Raw genomic sequence first — 22,990 nt, 5'->3', positions numbered from 1 at the left:
AGTGCTTACTCAAAAAATCAATAGAACAATGAAAAAGAGGAAGATGTAGCTATTTTTAGATGCAGAGAAATTTAGTGGACATATCAACCAAATGAAGTATGAATGTTTTCCTGAAAAGAACAATTAGTTTTATTTATTGGACGGAGGTATTGACTGGCAGGTAACATACAGGATATGCTTATGCAGTGGAGAAATGGGTCTGTTTTAGAGCTTATTGAATTTAAAGTCTTCTTTATTCTGAAAACTTTTGATAGTTTATGATGGATGAAAACAGACCTGAAGCTATGTTTGGGAAAGAGCTGGAGTGAGCCAAATTACTCTGTAAAATGGAGCAATGTAAGTATGCTTACTGGTAGTGCAATATAGGATGGTGAGGCTTGAAGGCAAGTGAGATAGGAAAGATGGAAAGACCAACCTGTGAAATGGAGAGAGGTGAGGTGTTGCATGTGGTAGAACACCTGAGGCACCCTCTGTAGTGATAGAGCAGTTTCAAAGAACTTGGAGGGTGTAGGGAATCTCTGCTTTAATATGAAGTTCTTTGTATTTCTGGAATGTAACTTCACATACCTCTGTCCAAGTCTTTAATAAAATCTATCAAAGGCCTTGCATGCATGGTGTAGATTGAGGAGGGATCCAGCCCGGAGTCTGCCCTGGTAAAGTATAGAAATGGAGCAGGCATTATGTATGTAGGCTGACCACTTATTAGAAGCTGGAGTCAGAACGAAGGAATAATGGGGAGACACTGTGTGAGCCTACAGGGACAGACCAATTGAGCCAAATAGATCACTTAGGGCTAAAACTGAGGCAAACACTGGAATTAGGACATTGACATATTTACACAAACTGGACAGTGATGTATGCCATTTTTGTAGAGTATATACACTCAAAGGCATTAAAATATGAATGTAGATACAACATCTAGTACCATAAATCCATTTGACATAATCAAGTAAAAAATTTAAGAGAACTAAAGCTGTGTCCATAGTTTATACTATGAAACATTTACTTGTATGCTGAGAAGAGGATTGCTCCCAGATTTTTATAATAATTATATTTTGGGGATAGAATTTCATTTTCTTTAAAATTTTTGTACTTTTACAAGTTTTCATTAACTGAAAACCTTAACTATAAAACTAGAAACCTTAGCTATGAAACTAGAAAAACTAGAAACCTTAGTTATGAAACTAGAAAAAATAGCCAAAAGCTAGTCTGACATTTTAGAAAACAGGACTGAATTTTTTTCATGCTACATTGAGTCAATGGGGAAAAGTGAAGGGCACAAATAGTTTCATTTAATTTTTATATTTCCATAAAAGCAATATTTTTGAATATAAAGAAAATAGACTGATATTCATATTTTAGTTTTTGTTATTGGAAGCAACAGAGCTTAGTAAAGAGTCTTTTATGTGTGATTAAAAATTAAGGAGCAAAAAGCTTCAAGTAACATTTTCCTTCAAAGGTCAAGACTACCAAAAATCATATTGGGTGTGGTGGCATACACTAGTAATCTCAGCACTCAGGCTGAGGCAAGAAAGTTGTCAGGACACTGTGACCAGCCTGGGCTTCACAGGGAGTACCCAAACAGCCAGAGCAAGACCCTGCCTCAAAAAAACCAGAGACTAAACATCAGAGCTACATGGTCTTCAGGCTCTTTCCAGACATCAACAGAGTAATTATGCTTCAGGCAGTGAGAGCCTAGATTACTCAGATATGGAGTTATGAGAATGAGGAACCAGAGTTAAGTCCTGGGACAGTCCAGATTCCAAGAAAGGTAGACCATGCTTCATGAGAAAAAAGACCATGTTGCTCAGATTCCTGAAGCCCTTTCCTGGAGCAGTGTTAGAAGGCATCTTCAAACATGACACGACTCAGAGGCTCTGAGGCTCTTCCCAGTACTGAGTGGCATGGCTTGCTTTTCATGCAAGAACCTATGTAATTTACAAACTAGTAAGGGGAAAGAAAAGCTTGAGGTGGTGTTGGATAGGCATGTCCTCTGAAAGAACTAGCAACAGCTGAATGTCTGAACCCTAAGACACTCAGCAGAAAGGGAGAAAGACAGTCACCCCTCCCACCCAATCAGTCAGCTTCAATTGCATGAAGGGGAGGGTGTATGGACAGACAGGGAGGAAGCTGGGGAGGCAGCGGGAAGTCTGCCATCTTGGCTGGGGCACTGGTGGCTGAGGATCTAGGAAGCTTGGCTGAGATGTAGGGAAAAAAGCCCATGGGTACATGCCTTTGTAAGTAACACTCTTCCTGACATCATAAGCTCTGTATGAAAACCCGAATACATTGTGTCGGTTTTGTTATGTGCCTCATTGGTCACAGTGGGAGCCAAGAGTGTGTGCAGCACGAGCCTCCCAGAAGAGAATTTGGCTTTACAGGAGGTGCAGCCTGACCACTCACCCACCTGAATCTGGAGCACAGCCAGGTCAGCGTCCAGGGCCGTCTTGGTTGGCAGTAACTTCTGCGTCACACAGATCTGTCTTTTCTTCTCAGCAATCTTCAGTTTCAGGAATCGGATCTTTTCTTCCAGGACGTGTATTTCGATTTCCCCATTTAGTTTCATCTTCTCTTGTATATTTATTTTTTCATAAAAAATGCACACTTCTTCTTCCCGCTCTATCAGTTGAACACCACTGTGTCAAATTCAGAGGAAGAATCTGAGGGGGTGTTGAGGCCTCTGTCTTTCTTAGTTACTGTGGTTCCCCCTGGATTTGGGCTCAAAATATACATCAACAGAACATAATTCCAGAAGACAGTGATATTTGTAGGGGATTTCTGAGTAAACTATACATACTGGACTTTTTCTGGTACAAGAGGGCTTAGCACATCTACTTGGAGGCTGACCACTGGCCACAGTGGCTTAGTAAATCCCAAAGATTTGCTGGGGTGGGAAAGAATGCCATTCCCAATGCATGAACAAAATGACACTAAAGCCTGATTTTCTGCTGACCCTTTTTTGGGACAGACTTACCAATCAAGGCCTGGCCAGAAGCCACCAGGCAGGGCACCAGTGAGTGTATTTCTAGAGTGAGTCTGCTCTATATAAGTTGGCAGGCTCATTATGTTTTTTGACTATTGAATGTTTCTGTTGCTGGTTTCCCCATAATCTGCCCTTTGTAACCATACTGGTAGGTTTGGGTGGGAAGACCCCTCCTTGAGAGGAAATCATTGAAAAGAAACAAAGAGAGAATTTTCTATCACAGGCAGTTTTGGTTTAACCAGGGCCTGGTTTGACCTGTGCCAGGAACCAAATAGGATTTATTTTAACCCAGAAAACCTACCCATCAGCCCTTTGGAAAAGCGCTACTTCTCAAGGACCCAAAGATCTTCCCACACCATTTGCATACCCACGACCCCAAAGCGGCATCTTTGTTTCTAAGTCTCTGCTTCCTCCCTCCAGTCATGTGCACATGGTTGTATCTGACTAACCTTAGCTCTCTCTTTTGCCTCATTTTTCCATCAAAGGCTGTCCTGATGGTCAAGTTCCCTTGACAACAAAAACCAGCACTAGTGCTTTACCGCCTTGTACCCTCTGGCCCAACATGCCAATGTTTTACATGGAACAGCACATAAATTTCATGAAATTTGAATTACTACAGGCTCTACAGTCCCACATTACAATTTCTTGGAACACAAGCAACCGTGGGGAGACTACTAAACCAGTAAAATGCTTACTAACATTCTTACAGCCTGGAAGAAATAAGAAATAAGGCTACTACTCGTCAAGGTCTTAGTTACTTCTGGGGAAAATGAACTTGGAGAATGGGTCGATAAATAGAAGACCAAAGTGGACAGGCTTCCAAAAACTTACGTCAGTTAATGCAGAAAGAACTCAGGGCCTGAGAGAAGTCTTTGATCTTCAAATGTCCCAAACCCTCCTCTGTGTTTCTCTTCCATAGACAGCTAGGCCTTGTTTTCAGGCAAAACACACAGCTCCCTCCCAAGGCTAAGGAAACCTGAATGTCGTCTGTCCCTGTTACTCACCTGTCAAGTCTAGAGGGATAAAGGGTGGTATTTCTCCATGGGATCCCTGGCACTCTTCCCTCACTGTGCCCCCAGTCCTTACCTCTCATTTCTCCGCTGGACAGCTTTCTCATACTTTTTGCGGAGCTGCACCATCTCTTCTTCGATCAAGGTTAACATGCTGGCTAATCTGTCCATGCTGTTTAACTGCGCTTCCTTCTTCTCCTTCATTTCTTGGAGTTTTGCTGTGATTTTGCGCACATCATTTTGCATGCTCTCTCTGATGGTTACGTTGTTGGAGTGTTTCAGCATAGCGTTTTGCAGTTTTCTTTTAAAATAATGGGACAATAGGGAGAGATGGTTATTTTCTTTACAAACAGTGAAGATGTTGGAAACAGTGTTAAGCAGTACTTCCTGAAGTGACCATTGTACAGTAATGGTCCTCACTACATAATGCCTTCAGGACTTAGTATCACCTCCTCTGTTACAGATCCTCCCTCAGGTCAGATGAGGGACACTGCCACTATGAGCACTGTTGTGCCATCCTCTTTTGTGAAAGTATGAGACTGGAGTCATTCATTGCCTCTCAGGAGACTGTGTTCTAAGGATGGAGGCAGAGGCAGGTGAATATCTATGAGACTGAGGCCAGCCTGGTCCACATAGTGAGTTCCAGGCAGGCTAGGACTAGGGAGACCCTGTCAAAGAAAAACAATAACAATAACAACAACAACAACAACAACAACAAAAGTCCTACAAAGTAAGGACAAAGATTATGTACAAAGAAAGCAAGTCCAGAGAGATAAGTCAGTTTGCCCAAGGTCCCACAGCTAGCAAGTGGCTGTGAACTGAGTCTAGAAAGCTGTTGTTTTTAACCACTCTACTGTGCTGCCTCCCACAAGCACATCACAGGCTTGAAATCTACAAGCAAGAGATGCTACCTAATAAATAACTTGTTTTCTAACTTTAAATGCATTAGGAAGAAATGTAGATTTCTTCCTAATGGAGCAAATGAAAACCAATAAATCATCATAGTAAAATAGTTTTATATAAAGGTTTGCATTCATTAAAGAATATGGCTCCTAGTAGAAACATAAGCAAGTGTGTTCAGGGGCCCGGGTTTTTATCTGTGAAGCAGTGTTTAAGTAGGTTTTCACTCTCAAAGACTTCCTCTCTAGTTCATAATCTCTAGGATAGTCTAGATAGTCAGGGATCTTCTAGGCATTCCAAGATAGCCTAGAGTTCCAATGGGACAGAATAAACGCTTGGAAAGGACAACGGTCACCATGACTCTTACCTTTCTTGAGAAACTGTACTGTTTCTTAAAATTTCCAGTTCATTTAATGACATTTTATGTCTTTCTTTTATTTCATTTACTTTCTGATGAGCTTTGTGAAGTAGGTTAACAAACTTATTTCTTTCATTTCTAATTGTGTCATACAATTTAGCAAACTCTTTGAGTCTGTGAAAATATAAAGTGATTTTTGAAACTTGGAAAATAAAATCCCCCCCCCATTGACTAGATGAATAGATAAATATTCATGGAATTCTTTTACCTCCGATGAATTTCACGTTTTTTCTTCTTGAATAGTCTGATTTCCAAATCTTTTGCTTTCATTTCCTTAATAACATCAGTATATTTTTGCTGAAACGTGAAAATGATGTATGAAATAAAGAAAAATAATCAGAAAGCTGGTTGTGCTGGCTCATGCCCGGAGCATGGCCATGGCTTCCCCTTCCCTTAGTCATCCTCTTCTCGTCAGCCTCTTTTCCAATTCATGACAGACCATGGTCTTTCCCTCTTTTTCCTATGGGAATCCACTTAGCTCATGGGCTCTATCGGGCTTTCACAATGTCAGTCAGACCGTTTAACATGGGTGAGTGGTCCTCACCATCTGACCTCTGTTTTGTCATTGACATCCGTTTCTTCTCTCTGTCAATCATGCTGAACTCCTTCCTCACTTCTCAAATGTCAAGGTGTTTGATTAAACAGTGAAAGAGGACTTGAAGAGCTTGGCCATCGCTATGGGTTGTCTGATTCAGATCTTTGTCCTCAAATCTTCTCTACAAAATCTATTGATCTCAATACTTATCAATGCTCTGATATATGTGAGTACTTTCTGGGGACTGAGAGAAAATTATATCCCATGTAAACACTCAGAATGAGACCAAAGGTTGCACTTATAAATACCAATGCCTGGGTCATATAAATGCATAAATTCTACTTCAGTAATAGGTCATATCGTATTTTTTAAATTTTATTTGCTTTGTTTAGTTTTTTGAGACAGGAACTCACTATGTAGCTCAGGCTAGACTTGAACTTGCCTGTGTCCATCATGCACACTTTTGGGGGAGTCAGGAGATCAAATCCAGGGCCTTGCACATTCTAGGCAAGCACTCTAACATTGAGCTGTATCTCCAGCCTATATTTACTTAACAAAGAATTTCTGGGCATAGTCCTTATGTTGAACAACTGACTCCAATGTTAAACTTTTGGCTACTATGTACATGTACCACTTTGTAGGAGTCAGAGGAATTCATGGGATGAAGCAGTAGCTAAGAGCATCCTGTATGGGTTTCAGTGATGCTCATCTCATGTACTTGCTGTATGTGCTGCTCTTAAGTTGTTCCAAGGCAAACCACCATGGATTCTCTCTGTAGTCCATGCAGTTGGCAGAACTGGCCAGTAGAGATGCCTACCTCATTACTGCTGAAATCACCATCCCTTGGTCACTGTGATTGAGCCTTCATTTGTTTGTTTTTTTAACCTCTAGACTGCTGACTATTGATAACTGAATCCTGGAATGTTTTTCCAGTGTATGATTGAGTATTGTTTAGGGCAAATTTATAGTCACTTGGATTTGAAGGAGAGTATACTCACTGCTTTCAAATTGATGATGCCTTAAAATGAGACTCCCTTGAACTCTGTAGTAATTAATGGCTATAAAAATGTAGTTACCTGGGCTTTCAGGAAATCCTTGGACATTTGTTCTTTTTCATCAATTTTGATTTGAGTCATCCGGCTGAGGTTGAACAACAAGTTGCGCATATTGTCTTGCTCCTTTAAAAGCCTGTTTTCTTCTGAAATTTGCTGTTCTACTAGCTTTCCCTCTGCTTCTGATAGAATTTTCTTTTGAAAAACATGAGAATTGTTATTTATTTTTTGAAGGAGCACAGTAAAGTTAGTGCAATGCGCTATGTTTTCATTTCCTTTATAAAAATTCAAATAGTATATCTACTATCTTTGCTCAAGTTTTTTCCCTTTATTTTATAAATGATGCAAACTAGTGGGTTAATATAACAGAAATTTTTCTTACTATGTTTTCAAGTGGTTATAAAAAGAAATGTAAAAGTATGCTTTAAAATTTGAAACTATACACTGATTAAATAAAATATTGTCAAATTTTAATGCAATCCCTTTCATTTAAAAATCTCAATAGTTTGTATAAGTTTTGTCATTTCAAACACATCTTTTTTTTTCTAAAAAAAATAGAATGAACTTTTAGGTGAGCATTTTAGGAAGTGTTGTTCAGTGGTAGAACATTTGGCTAGCATGCGTAAGGCCCTGAGTTTAATCCTCAGTACTCCCCCATCACAAAAAAGAAATATGCCTGTTTTAAACAGGGTGATAGTCTCTTTTTTTAAAAAAAATATTTTATTTATTATTTTTGTTTTATGTGTATGAGTGTATTGCCTGCATGTGTGTAAGTGCACTCGTGTCACGCAAAGCCCACTCAGGTCAGAAGAGGTGTTGGATTCCCTTGGAACTGGAGTTATGGACAGTTATTAGCCACCATGTGGGTGCTGGGACTCGAACCCGAGTCTTCTGCAAGAGTAGTCATTGCTCTCAACTGCTGAGCCATCTTTCCAGCCTGTGATAGTCTCTTTGACAGCACATTTTTACTTCAAAATTAATACATATTAATAGCATATATTATGTATGTGAATTTCACTGTGACAATTCCATACAGACATATGATAGTGTCTACCGCTCCCCACCCCTTTCCCATACCAGTCCCTAGCAGGATGACTCCCTTATTGATGTGGTTTTGTGGAGGATTTTAAAAACACAACCCTGTTAACCATTCTGAGGGAGAAACATGAGTGAGTGCGGTATTAACCTGTTGGGTCAAATTTCTCTTTGCTACTTCAACTTCCTTTTGGAGCTCTTTCCTTCTCTCAGGCAATAAAAGGTCATCCTTAGGGATAGCTTCAATCTGGAAATCAAAATTTAAATAGGTTCTTACAAAGATGTTCAATGCCATGTAGCCAACCCCACAACATACTTTTTGAAAACAGAAGACAAATCATGATTCCTAATCTTACAGGAACTTCCTAGTCTAATTATTCTTTATAAAGTTATAGCTAACTAAAATACAAAGATCTGTCAAAATAAATGATTCATTAGCTATGACTTTTATCCTTTAGAAATAAATCTTGATAGCTAACATTTATTGAGCATTGAATATGTGGCAAGAGTCTAAGGACTTAGATATGTGATCTTATTTATTCCTCACACATGTCATGAAGTGTCCAGCTGTTCAGATGAAAAGAATGAAATACGAACATCCTCTCCCACAGGTGGGTTTACAGTAGGCTGTCCTTCATGCTCTGCACCCAAGGGCCAGAGAATTTGCAAATAAATATTATCTGGGACTCAGAAAGCATGTAAGAATTGACAGAAAATCAGGAGGGTTTACTTACCAGCTACTTTATCAACTAAAAAGTCCCAATACATTTTCCTGGTTTAAGGTCTCAGACATTTGGATTCTTTCCACTGTTTTGAAGTATAAAAAAATACCGCCATGAATTGCATTCAATTTTGATTTCTGGCTAGTGCTCCCATGATACTTTTTTTTAGTTGTGAGTCTGAGTCTTTAATGGCTAAGCCAGCTCTCCAAGCTTCTGATACATACACACACACACACACCCTTTATTAACTTTCTTCTTTGATAATTTAATACGTGTATATAATACGTTCTGGTTAAATTCTCTATAAAACTCAGCCCTCCAGTTTCTGCAGAATTACATATCATGGTTTGTGGAAAAAGTTAACAAGGTGAGCAATTGGCAGGAGAACTGAATGGATGCCTAGTGGATATCTATTTTGACCTTATTAGCAGAACTTCAGCATTGCTCCAAGTTGTGTATCCAGTCTTCAGACTTCTTTGCAATAGAGGGTGACTGTTAAAGCCAGGATGAGCCAATGAAATGGAAGTCTCCTAGGTAGAGCTCCTGGGAAAGTGACTATTTCCATGTTAAAAAGACAGAGCCAGCCAAGCCAGTTATAACTTCTTGTGGACCAGTCATTTGGTGACCATGGAGAAGAGATACAGTAAGGATGACCAAAAGACATTGAAAGAATTCTAGACTTTTTGTGGTGTAAATTTTACTTGATATACCTATGTCTGAGCTTTATATTATGCAAATAAAATGCCCCCTCACCCTATTTAGTAAAGCTACAATAATTTTCTCTTACTTGTAGAATCCAAATTGTAAGCCTAACTAGCATATCTTTTAAAAGGAAATCTTCTGACAGTAATCTTGAAAATAGGCTGGAGTCAGGTTGAAGTCTCCATTGAGGTGGAAGAAAAATCAAAACATCTATCAAGTACCAAAGTTCTAATTATATGGTCTAAAGTGACTTGAGATATTTGTGATTTACTTAGAGGTTAAAATTGCGTGCATCAGCAAGTTTTATAAGGTTATATTTTTTAGTTCTTAGGTTTTTTTTTTTTTTTTTTTTTTTTTGGTCTTTTTGAGACAGGGTTCCCCTGCAGCCCCACCTGGCCTGGAACTCACCATGTAGACGAGGCTGGCCTTGAACTCACAGAGATCCTCCTGCCCCTACCTCCCAAGTGCTGGGACTACAGGTGTGCACCACCACACCTGGCTATTAGGTTTGTTTTTATTTCATATTTTTAAAAAACTTATTATTTTTATTCTATGTGTAGGAGTTGTATTGCCTACATGTATGTAAGTGCACCCATGTTACACAATGCCTGTGGAAGTCAGAAGAGGGTGTCAGATCCCCTGGAATGGTTGTTAGTCACCATGTGGGTGCTGGGAATCGAACCCAGGTCCTCTGCAAGAGCAGCCAGTGCTCTTAACTACCAAGCCATCTCTCCAGCCCCTTTATTTCATGTTTAAAACATGTGTTTATCATAACCAAACAATAGAAATGTGTAAAATGAAAACACGCCGCCCACCCCCTCTGCTGCCAGTGCTCCCCCAGAAGTTGCTGTTAATTGTTTTGATAGCGGTTCTTCCAGATATTGTCAATGCATGAAAAATCATCCATAACTTTCATAAGATCAAAAAAATTAGACATTCTGTTGCAGTACACATCCTGGTTATTTGATATAGTGAACTTCAGTATAAAGTGTAATACTTTGACAGTTTTCTAAAGTTTTCCAAACGTTAGTGAGGCTGTGTCTTGAGTTTCTGAGAGGGTCTCTCTATATACTCAAATGCCACAGGACAATAAAAACAAAACAAAACAAAACAAAACCTCTCTCTGGGGGAAATCTAAAGCCCAGCTGGAGCCTGTGTGTCCACTGTGACACCTTTCCTTTTGGGACTGCCATGACATGGCCAATGAGAGTGGCTGGCCTGACTCTCCCTGTTTTCAAGTGTTGCCAGATATGGGCAGTGACCAGGAGAGGCCATCAGGTCAAAGGGGAACTTAAATGCCTTGCTGAAATTGTAGGAAAAGGGCAATAATAGATTTTTTTCCTTGCAATCAATAAAGGAAGAGGATTTTAATGCATTTAAAATTTTTAGTTTTATATTCTATGGGGGATGCCAAATGTGGTGGCCCACACCTTTAATCCCAGCACTGGGAGGCAGAGGTTGATGTTCTATGAAATTGTTGATGTTGAACTGAGCACTAAGGCCTAACTGTGAGACCCAGACCAGCCTGGTCTACTTTTCAAGTTCCAGGCCAGCTGGGTTACAGGGAGACTCTGTCTCAAACAAACAAACAAACAAACAAATAAACAAACAAACAAACAATCACAATGATATTGAACTAACCAAGACAACTAACCAATGTCTTCAGTCTGAGGGAAATTATTTCTGATCTAAAATGCTACTTCCATTAAATATTATCTATGTTGCTAGTGAAAGGAAATATTTTTCTAACATGCACTTTTCTGAAACACAAGTTATCTTGCCTTCTTGTTTTCTCAGGAAGCTACTAGAAGGCACGTTTTCTCTAAAATAGGGTGTGATCCAAGAGAGAAAAAAGAGATGTGTGGAACCATGGATCCAACACAGAGGAGTGGAGAAGAGCATCACAGAGATGATGCAGTAAGGGTCCCAGGATGGGAGTGAAGTGGGAAGCACACAGAGAAGGCAGGCCAGAGGCTGAGCCTGAGCTGGCCTGGCACTCACAGCTAGGCCCTGGTGTTCTGTTCAACATCAACAATTTCACAGAACATTGACTTCAGACAAAGCCACTCTGTGATTAGAATGGATGAAGACAAAAGAAAGACCACTCCATAATTGTGTTTGAATAAAAACAAAAACATGAACATTGTCTAAGCCACAAAAATGCCATCCATTCTTCACTTACAGCCTTTTCTTTTTTAACCAATTATAGCTTTCCTCCATCTGTTATTTTCTCCTCCTATTATAAGCTAAGATTCATTAAGACAGTCAGTCAATGAAGGAAGAGGATCTTAATGCATTTAAAATTTTTAGTTTTATATTCTATGGGTGATTCTGGGTGTGGAGGTGCATGTGTTTAATCCCAGCACTTGAAAGGCAGAGGTAGGCAGATATACATCCTCCAAATATATACCACAAACCCAAATGCTGTGATTCCTTTCTAATGCTCTCTACTTTGACTTCCCACAGTTCCTCGTGGTGTGTTCTCCCTTGCTGAAATATGTAGGAAACCAGGGTGCCAGGTTGTAGTGTGAGATGAGCCTAAAACTTTTAAGTCCAGGCTGCATTCTCTGCTAAAGGGAGGGGCACCGAAAACAGTAGCTCTGATAATCCCTATCTTGTAGAACCTTGTGAGACTGGTAGGAGAAAGTGGCCTATTCATAAGTACAGGCTCCCTGTTCTGAGGGAAAGCATCTTGGTCAACAACCCTCAGCTCATCTCCCTGTCCTGAACAAATAACTCAGCTATTATTAGCTAAGAGATTAGGCCAGGTTAAAGGCTTATTCCTGAGCTAAAAAGCTAAAAGTTGACCATGCTTTTAACTCTAAGAAAGAATACACTGTGGCCAATAAATTGCCAGATGGGCATTAATAACCTTGAATAAAGGTTTAAGCATCCTTCTGGTGCCAACTTACAGACTGTATGTCCTGTTTCTTTGTTCCCTAAACCTTTCTGTGTGACTGCCATACCCCACGTGACTGCCAGTTCCTTACGATGTATAAAAATCATCTGAATTTTATAATAACCTTGTGTGAAGGAAACCAAGTTCCAGAGTTGTTACTTTGTCACAGATCAAGTCTCTCTGCCCTGAAACCAGTAGGTCCCCCGCTGAGCAAAGCAAACTGGAGCCCCGACAGAAATGTGTAATAAATTCAGCTCATTCAACTACAAGTGTGCTCCTGTTGGTCTCTAGCTGAACATCACTGATGAGGCTCAGAAGTCATTTTTTTCAAGAATATTAAATGAATAGACCATCAAATGTGATTTAATTACTGAGGAAATTTGTGAAGTTGGAGAAGAGTTTGGAGTTACATTAATGTATATGCCAAAAATATACAAATCAAGATGTTTACAAATTCCCAGAAACATGCAATTTTTTAGAAAAGGCAATTGTGCATTTAATATATGATTCAGATATGTAGAGACCTAACATTGTTCATAACAATGTAAGTACAAAATTCTGAATTAGTTAAAATTACAACAAGAGAATATTTGCTGTATGGAGAAGCAAAAGATGTGTGCTGTGAACAGGGGTCCAAAACAGGATCAGTCTCCAAATTGAAAACTCAAGCAGTTGAGCTACAAGCATGTTACATGTTATATATGGTATGAAGCAATTTCAAAAGATGTAGCTGAGGGAATAGCACTGAATCAGGAAAATGACTGGATTAAGAACTTTTTTCACAGCATTCAGTTTCAGAGTTCTTTACACCATGTAGAGTCACTATAGGAGCTGATGCCAATGAATTGAACTGATTCTTGGGACTAGGGGCATTTTGTCTTATTTAGACCATATGATCTCTATGATTCCTTCTGATCCTTTCATTCTATGACTATGTGAAATAAGGACTCACTGACTGTCTTGACACATTAATGTGTCCCTTAAGAATATCTATTTTGGGGACTGGAGAGATGGCTCAGCACTTAAGAGCACTGACTGTTCTTGCAGAAGACCCAGGCTCGAATCCCAGGACCCACATGGCAGCTAACAACTGTCTGTAAATCCAATTCCAGGGGCTCCAACAGCCTTTTCTGTCCTCCGTGGGCATTGCATGACATGGGTGAACTTACCTACATGCAGGCATAACACTCATACACATAAAATAAAAACAATAAATAAAATATTTTTTAAAAAAGAGTATCAATTTGTAGCAAAATGGAGGATGGATTAGACAGGGAATGAGCAGGCCCTACAGAGAAGCTGGCAGTTGTACAGTAATGAGTGTGAACACAGACATTCCTGAGGCTCAGCAATGGGGCCTGGTAATGCAGTCTACACAGAAATAAGTTTGCCATAATTACAGTCCTACCCTAACTTTAAAATTCTCTTCAGTCTCTCAAAAGCTCATTTTATAAAGGAGAGAAAGCAGTATTTACTGAGTGTCTTCTTGCATATTTGTAATTACTTTTATTATTTGTAATAATCTCAAATTCAAAGGTTTGGAAACAGCACAGGGAAAAATTCTATGGATCTAGGAGGCAAACCTGACTGCCTGACTCAGGGCGATCCTGAGCACATATTCTACCAAGGCCTCTCCTATACCTGTGCATGCTTAGCCCCAAGGAGGGAAAAGTCCACAAAGTGACTGTGTCTTTGGGGTATTTGGTCCCAGAATTCTCATAGGTTTTTAATAAATGTATGATTTTTATCTTATTATTTTTAATTTTTTCTGGCTGCTTATTACAACACAACATTGCAACAATGCAACAGAACAAGCATAGTTGCATTGAGCATTAATTCTATTTGTGTGTCCCTTCAATGTCACTTGAGCCAGATTTTCTGGCAGAGGTACATGTAAGTCTGTTCAGTGTCACCTTTTCAAACCAATCTTGTGACTTTTAGCAACACATAATCATCATTTTTTGAAACCGCTAAAAATTACTACTTTAGGTGATAAATTATCTTACTGTTTCTATTTAGGTCATCTAACTCTACAATTTAAAAATATTTTGCTTATTATTTTTATTTTATATGTATGTGTGTATTGCCTGCATGTAAGTGAGGCTGTGTCGCTCAATGCCTGTGGTGGACAGAAAAGGGCATCGGATCCTCTGGAACTGGAGTTATGAATGGTTGTTAGCTTTGTTGTTTCACCATAACAAAACTTTAACAGGTTGACTTTAGTAAGATCACCAAAAATTGTCTAGAAAAAACAATGAAACTTCTATCATTAAAAAAAAATCTTACAGATTAGCTATTGGGTCAACAACAGGGATTGTTTCCATAATGCAAGCTATAGTTTTTGGTTTTAAGAGGCTCCTATTCATCACATTTAGGTTTCCACCAGGGCTTTGAACAAATATAGTCTATTTACTATAAACCTCTCTATGACTAAGGTGCAGTGGCCACAGGGTCTGTATTTGTTCAGAGTTCTAACTTAACAATCTGATGTGCTGCGCTCTGGACTGAGAAGATAGCTTGCAATAAACAAATTTTTTAATAAGAACGACATACAAAGTTACATTAAAAGTATTTTTGGAGGAATTAGTTACAAAGGTAAATAGAGTTAAAGTCTTCAAAGATTCTAGAACTACCTGGGAAATAGTATTCATCTATTCTGGACTTTACAAAGTCAAGGATGACTATTTTCCTCCTTGTGGTCAGTACCCAAAGAATAGAGAGAATGCATACAAACCAGTGAGTATCTAAAGTGGGGAAACCAGAGCAATGAAAACATAAAATAAACGAAGGAAACAAAGGGGAGAAAATGGAACACAAACAGGTGGGACAAAAAGAAAGAAACAGTACTATCCTAAGTCCAATTATATCCATAATTGCACTCAATCTCAGTATTTGGACTACACACAAGAATGAAAAGACATATATTCTCAGACCAGATATTGAAAAATATGTGTGGTATATGAAACATATAAATAAGGACACAGAGAGACTGAAAGTAAATGGAAAGGATACACTACTCAATTTAACAACAAAAAATTAATGTTGTTAATTTTACTTCATTAATATCAGGCAATATAAACTCTTTAAGCATTTATTTTTAAATTATGTGTATTTATATGTATGTGTGTGGGTGTCTATGTGTGGATATGTACATGTGAATGCAGGTGTCCATAGAGGGCAGAGGTTTTGGATGCCCCTGGAGCTGGAGTCACAGGCAGTTGTGAGCCACCTGACATGGGTGCTGGGAACCGAGCTCAGGTCTTCCACAAGAGCAATAAGTGCTCTTAACATCTGAGCCATCTCTGTAGTCCCCAGTATAAACTCTTAGGGCAAAAAGCTTTACTAGAGTTAAAGTAATTGCAGAGAGATGAAAATCAATCTACCTGTTAGTACTGTAATAAAATTATCAAAAGTCTAAGAAACATAAATAATGGTTCTCTCTTTTTTTTTCAAAATCATAAATAAAAACACATTTTGTCTCATTGGCACAGGGGAGGGATTATGAGTGTTTCCTGGCAGCAAGACCAAGTTCTAGTCATTTCTAATACTCATATTGTTGCCTTTTACACATTGTATAAGGTTGGTTTTCGGTCAGGACCAGCTAAGTTACACTGCAGAAATAAAGAATCCCAAATATCATAACTCTAAACCATGAAGGTTGTTTCTACCAATGCCTGTGGCCAGTTAAGATGACTCTACAAGACTTAAATTTTTTAAAATTAATTTAAAAGTTACTTTTATTTTATGTGTGTGTGTTTTGTCGACATGTATGTAAGTGCACCTGTGCATACACCGTCCATGGAGGCCAGAGGAAGGCATTGGATCCCCTGGAACTGGAGTTATGGAAGGTTGTTAGCTGCCATGTTGATGCTGGAAACTGAATCTAGGTGTTCTGGAAGGGCAGCCAGTGCTCTATACTGCTGAGCCATCTCTCCAGCCCCTCTTCCAGACTTCTGTTAGCTCAGTATTCCTGGTCTCTCCCACCTTATGCACCTCCATTTCATCACATCCTTCTATAGTTACCACAGGAAAGGGGGAAAACACCAGAAGGGTCTCACACTGGCTATTAGATGCTTTAAGCTAAAAGTGACATTTCACTTTTCCCCACATTAACTGGCCTGAACTAGTTAAGTGGCCCTGCTTAACTGCAAAGGGTGCAAGAAAATATAAACTTTGCATGTGTTCAGGAGAACCAGGCATAGGTCAGCTTCAGATATGTCTACCACAGTTGGAAATGCCTCTTAAAATTTCTGAGGGCATGAACCTCCCAGTCCTGGAGCATGACAGTTCTGAAGAGAATGGGTCCTCTCAGCTATCTGGTCTCAGAGATCTGGTCCTATTGTTACCAAAGAATGCACGAACATGGCCTTCAGCATAAGGAGGCAGCCCTCTCAAGGATGCTCTGCCCTTCCAGGAGCACTGGGTCCTTTAGCAAGTGTGAGGGGTGCTGTCTGAGAGTTGAGACTCAGGGGCAGCAGGCCCAAACCACGCAGCTCTTGGAACACCGAGGTAGTAATACCTTGAAATAATTAATTATTTCAGTCATGAATCCATCTGACTGGAATCCACCTCTGATGTTGAACAAAATCAGCCAGGCAGCCCAACAATAGGTTCTGGATTGCCCTTATCTAGTTGACCAACTGGCCATAAACATTTGTTCAATTTGGACCTGCTCCTTAACTGCTAGATCCAACTCTTTTTAAATTAAGGATAGCGATAGGCTCAGCTCTATGCATAGCGAATTCTCTAGCTCTTCCGCAACTGGCAAGTCCAATTACTTGTCTAGCCAGGATAATGCCTGATCAAAACAAAACATTTGGCTAGCCTTGGGCTAGAAAAAGATAATAGGACTATCAACACTCTAAGAGGCTGATGCTTCGGAAAACTGCCACTCACTGTCACTGATTTTTTTTTTCCTCTTCTACCGAGAGCAAAACCAAAATATTTTTACTTCCATAGAAAAGATGGCTTGTTTTTTTCACACCCACCTCTAGTAGAAGACTTTGATGCAAGGCTTGAGTCTGAGTGAGCGCATCACAGGACACTTTTAAGAGCAGCTCTGTCTTCTTCAAATTTCGAAAATCTCGTTCTTTCTCTCTTTGCTTACGGGAAAGTTCATCATGGTAGTTCTGCTTGTCGATGAGACAGTTTCGTAGATTGAGATCCAATATTCCTCTGTCCAGGTAAAGGGAGAAAATGAAAGTGACTTTTCATCCATACTTTCACATGGTTTTCTAAGTCAATTAAATAGAGCATGCTCAGTATACTCACAGATTTCCCACATCAGAATCCTAAGTCAGAAGTAACGCCCAAAGCAACCAGTTTTGTGTGTTGGTATCATTTAGAACTGAAATTTTATAAAACTCCAAAATATAATGACAGATTGATAGAGACACAAGTCCCCAGTTTCCTTGAAATTTTACTTAAAGGTAGGAAGTAGGGTTGGAGAGCTCCTGACTAGCTGAGGTGAGTTACCCAAATCCCACTGCCCCCATCCAGCCGCTCTGGGAGCATCTCTAGTCCAGCTTTTCCAGAGCTCAGGCCTTCTCTGCTAGCTACTAAGAGTCAGACCTTTTTGTTCCCATCTTCTCTCCTTGGGCCTTGGTTCTGTCCTCCTGAGGCTGCCAGAGAGCATCTGATTAGCTGGGAGAGATAGCCAGATCCTGTCATGCAGGGTCACCATTCCCTTGCTTTGTGACCAGCCCCAGTAGCTTGGCTCCTGGGCTCATGCCTTCTTTGCTTAGCTACTTAGAACAGGCCCAGCTGATATCCGTCACCTCGACTCGGGCCTGGGCTCCTTCACCCTCCTGGAAAGGTCCTGACTAACCTGACTGGATCCATCTGATATAGTCCCTCCAAAAAAAAAAAAAAATCAAGAAAGAACCTGAAGTCCAGACCAACTAATTATTCATACTGGATCAGAAAGCAATCAAGCTACATTAACAAAGTAAGCAGAATCAAATGTCAATTCAACAAAGCAGGCTTGAGTTTCAAACCACAATCACAAGCAACAAAAGAAATCAAACCACATTGAAAAAATACAAATAATATTAAAAATCAAAATATGTTCTCATCAAACTGTACCGGTCCTACAGAAGTGCTCTAAAGTGAGAACTACCCAGAGGAACCCCAGGACAGAGATTTAAAAGATCAATGATAAACATGTTCAAAGAGTTCAATGAATTTATAGAACATACAACGAACTCAAAGAACTCAAAAAGAATAGAGATAAACCTCTGAAACTCATGCATAAAAAGATGAGTGTGTAGCACCCACTTGCATTCCCATGGCTGGGAAGGTAGAGACAGTCAGATCTCTGGAGCCATCCTAGCCTAGTTAGCAAGTGTCAGGTCCTAGTGGGACGCCCTGTCTCAAAAGATAAGGTGGATGGTATCTGAGGCTGATCCCTGTTCTCAGGTGCACAGATATGTGTACACACACACACACACACACACACACACACACACACACACACACACAAAGTCAGAAGCAAAATGCTCCAGGATGGAATCCCACCATGAAATCTCTCCTGTCAGGAAAAAGATGAGGTTATGTCAGAAATCCACTCATTTGTGACAAATCCCTGAACTGCCATAGCACATTCCATTGATATAATTTTCTGTAATCATACAGTGGCTTTTATCCTTAAATCCAGAGAATTAAAGAAATTATGATTAAAGAATAGGAAAAGTACTCCAAAATTATTTGCTAGCATATTTTTAAATTTTTTTATGTGTATGTGTGTATTGCCTGCATGTAGGTAAGTGCACCCATGTTGTGCAATGCCTGTGGAGGTCAGAAGAGGCTGTTGGATCCCCTGGGACTGGAGTTACTGACAGCTGTTAGTTGCCATGCGGGTGCTGGGATTCGAACCCGGGTCTTCTGCAAGAACAACCAGTGTTCTTAACTGCTGAGCCATCTCTCCAGCCTGCTAGCATATTTTTAATTAATGGTAAAATTGATAAAATCTATAAAGTCCTATTATATCAATATAAAATCAGTTGATGATGTTTTGAATTTTCAAAGCTTCACTGATTAACATTTTAGATGACAGAATGCACAAGAATATAAGTAACCTTTCAGCTAGTGAGGAAGCTTCATTTTCTTTGGTTAATTCCAATAGTTTATTTAGCTGGTTGTACTCTTGTTCCCTGACTTCGAGTAAGGCCCGCTTGCTCTCGACCTCTTTTATTACATCGTCCTTCTCCTCTACCACAGCATTAACTTTGTTTTCAAATTTCTTTAAAGATTCATTTAGCTCTTTGACTTCATAGTCCAAGACAATATTTTTCTTTTCCATATCTCTGTAGGGGAGAGAGAGAGGGAGGCAGGGAGGGAGAGAGAAAGATAGAAGAGTTTTATTTTGAGCTTATGCATGCTTATGCTCTACCTATTATTGGGCAAAAACAATAGTCATAAATTCAATGATCTTAGAAGTATGTGAAGGTCAAAGATGAGAGGACCCCAGAGGGTGTGATGGTTAGCTTTGTCAACTTGATATAACTTAGAATTATATGAGAAGACAGTCTCAATGACAGACTGTCTGTATTGGGCTGACTTGTGGGTGTGTCTGTGGGGGATTGTCTTAATTAAGTTTAATTGATGTGGGAAGACCCAGCTACTGTGTGTGAGTGGCACAGCTCCTTAGCGAGGGGGTCCTGAACTGTGCAAGAGTGGAGGCATCGATCTGAGTACAAGCAAGCCAGCAGGAGAGCATGCACGCCTTGGTTTCTCTGTTCTTGACCATGGATGTGCTATGACTAATTGTTGGATATTCCTGCCTTGACTTCCTCACAGTGATGGACTGTTACCTGGGTTATAAACTGAAATAAACTCCTTTCTCTTTTAAGTTCGTTTTTGTCAGGGTATTTTACCACAGCAAGAGAAATGAAACGAGGACAGAGGGTAACTTCCCATCGTACCCCTGAAGACAGGCATAGTCACCTTGCTTCTCTCCTAAACCCTGACTGCTGCCACCTGCTATGTCTCTACCCTCATCTTGGCTAGCTTCCTGGACCTGACCTAATTTCTCAACTTTGGATCTGGTGAGCTTGGTTTTTAGAATCATCACTGCTTCATTTTCCCTTCTTTTTTTTAAGATCAGTCACCAGAGCAATCATATTATTTTTCCAGAGTATTTTATATTTATTAATTTTTTTCTTTTTGATCATTGAAGTCCTGAGAATATCTCAGTGATCTCCATACCCAAATCAACTCTGGGGGTGAGCAGGTGGCAAAACTGTCGTTCAGCTGCTGGCTGGCTCCATACACTTCAGGACTCTGAAATTCTATAGCTCTGTTAAAGGCACTGCAGTTCTCCATACAAATATGATTTACAAGTTGGAAACAGAATCTTGACTCACAATTAATGATTACAACTTGCTGTACTATTTTTAAGACCTTGATATATATATATATTCCCTCCTACTTCACTTGTTGGGCCACCTTGCTCCCAAGCAATATACACATACATACATCTATCTATCTATCTATCTATCTATCTATCTATCTATCTATCTATCTACAATTTCCCACACAGGGTCAAGAATGGATATTTTTAAAATTACAATTTCTAAAAATTATAATATTTACATATTATTTGGGCAAGGGTGGGCTTGGAGGGATTCAGAATGAAAGTATTAAATCGTACATTTTTTTGCGTGTTATTTTTTCTATCTCTTTTGCAATTTGTACAGGAATAGTTTGATGGTAGACCACATCATCCTGGAAAAGAAATACAGCCATGTTTAATCATGCAGTCAGTTAAGACAAATAAATAAGAGAGGGAAAAGAAAATTTTGTAAGATTGTTATTGTCTACCTTATATACTATATTCTACCCACTATTCATGCTGACTTAAAAAATAGTTATATTTGTTATTATTTTAAAGAGGAGGTAATAGAATGGAATAACTACTAGGATTCCCTTTTCTCCTGGGATGGGGGAGATGGAAAGAAGTAGGGAGGATGCTGTGACCGGTAGCTAGCTGATGTGATGAGATAGGAGCCCATGCCCCTTGGTTCTGGGGAATAGCCTGTGTGGTACAATTCAAGATCTAGGGTTCTGTCCAGGGTCAGGCTGAGACTAGAAGAGAAACTGTTTTGGTTTAGCTCCTTCCCTAGCTCCATCCTGCTGCCCTCCATTCCCTATAGGGTTTTCCTGAGAGCTTGCCTTTATTAAGTGCCTTAGATGCTGCTCCTAGGGAGTCCTGCCTAAGACTGTGCCAGGAGAGACTAAATCATGTTCAAGGCCAAGATCAGAAGTTAAGTTCGGAACCCCAGTTTCTGCCAGATGTATGGATTCCTGGACAATTCAGTTTAAGCATCATGGAAGGGGTTTTGGAAGAGCCCCTTGTCTGTGGATCTCACTGGATTTTGAGGCCTGGAGTTACATGTGAGTATGAGAATTGAAGACAGTGCTACACTGGGAGGTGGAATGCTTCTCCTTGGGTTATTGGTCCATCTTGGAGCAGATCCAGATTCTGTAAGGCTGAATCTTATGCAGTTTGAGAGTCTCTCTTCAAGTGAAAAAACTCAAACTCCAAATTAGGTACGAGACCTGGGAAGAGAGTGATGAAGTGATGGGCTTGAAGCCCACACAAGCTACAAGGGGCTCCTGGTAAAGTGCATCTCTGCTTGTTTCTTATATTGCAGGGAGCACCTGGGCATGTGCTGACCAACTACTCCAAGATTCTTAAGAGGTCAGAGTAAATCATAATTGTTCTCCAAGCCAATGAATCTTCAGTGGTGTTTCTTAAATAGCTCTAGGCTCTTCAAATTGTTTTGAGCATTATCATACATTTTTCAAAGCAAGATTAACTTTAATTAATCATTTCCTAAAACAAAAATATAGGCTCCTTGTCACTTTTACAGTCAAAGGAAGTTAGAGTAGAATCAAACAGACAAGGCAAGGTGTACAAAGGGACACAGAGGCCAGATACTTGGTTGCTCTGAAGAATCATTTGTGCCTGTGACACTTCAAATATTGAAAAAATACTTGGAGGCCTAGTATCCCCAGGCCTAGGGATTCAAATGAACAGTACTCTCAAACACGCTTATAGCTTTTGTAAATGAGTTTACGTTGAGGCTATAGATTACTTCACAACGCACAGCATTCCAGTTTGGGTGACAGTAGCCCTCTCTGTCAAAGTGATAACCTTGATCCCCTATGCATTCTTGCACATACATAGACATGAGATTTAAATATTCATGAATTGTCCATATCATACCTTTAGGCCAACCTGAAATTCCAACAATTCTTGTAGTTCTTTCTGCTCCTTTAATAATAGCTTTTGCTTCGATGTCAAATCTTCTCGTAAGTTTTTAATTTCCAATTTTTTCTGCACTGTTTCCGTACATAATTCTTCAGTGGTTTCTTTCAAGATTCTTACCTTCTTCTCCATTTCCTTTAAAAGTCATGAAAATGGCCAGTTAGTCTGAGCAAACATTTATCTGCCTAAAAACAGAATTAAAAATAATTTCACTCACTATTTTGACTGTATACATTATAAAATTAGAATGCAACATGATTTATGACACCACACTAATTTTGAAGTCTTTTTTAAAAATGTGCTTCATTTTTATTTAAAAATAGTTTATTATTTGCTCCTAGCCTGCACTACTATCCTCAGGCCTCTTGGGGAGTACCACTTCTGGTCCTGGCCCCGCCCTCACCTCTCTCTGCTTCCCTGGGCCTGCACCACCGGCTAACTCTCCTAGCCTGCACTACTATCCT

General features: G+C 39.6%; 1 protein-coding gene across 3 annotated transcripts in view; it reads right to left on the bottom strand.

The window, feature by feature from the left end:
* Positions 1–22,990, bottom strand: part of Ccdc146 (coiled-coil domain containing 146) — a 169,281-nt gene that overhangs the window by 8,035 nt on the left and 138,256 nt on the right. For all 3 annotated transcript variants that reach the window (XM_029562356.1, XM_029562357.1, XM_029562355.1), the window contains 10 exons: positions 22,485–22,661; positions 20,907–20,980; positions 19,333–19,560; positions 17,245–17,431; positions 8,085–8,180; positions 6,923–7,093; positions 5,520–5,608; positions 5,261–5,425; positions 4,070–4,294; positions 2,408–2,636 (listed from right to left, as the gene is read on the bottom strand). In XM_029562356.1, the coding sequence (XP_029418216.1) occupies positions 2,408–2,636; positions 4,070–4,294; positions 5,261–5,425; positions 5,520–5,608; positions 6,923–7,093; positions 8,085–8,180; positions 17,245–17,431; positions 19,333–19,560; positions 20,907–20,980; positions 22,485–22,661 (1,641 nt within the window). The remainder of the gene's footprint in view (positions 1–2,407; positions 2,637–4,069; positions 4,295–5,260; positions 5,426–5,519; positions 5,609–6,922; positions 7,094–8,084; positions 8,181–17,244; positions 17,432–19,332; positions 19,561–20,906; positions 20,981–22,484; positions 22,662–22,990) is intronic.

The sequence above is a fragment of the Nannospalax galili genome, unplaced genomic scaffold, assembly GCF_000622305.1.
Source record: "Nannospalax galili isolate Female #2095 unplaced genomic scaffold, S.galili_v1.0 scaffold312, whole genome shotgun sequence".
In the NCBI taxonomy this organism is placed as follows: domain Eukaryota; kingdom Metazoa; phylum Chordata; class Mammalia; order Rodentia; family Spalacidae; genus Nannospalax; species Nannospalax galili.
Note: the sequence above shows the minus strand (reverse complement) of the source record. Positions and strands in the feature narration are given on the sequence as shown.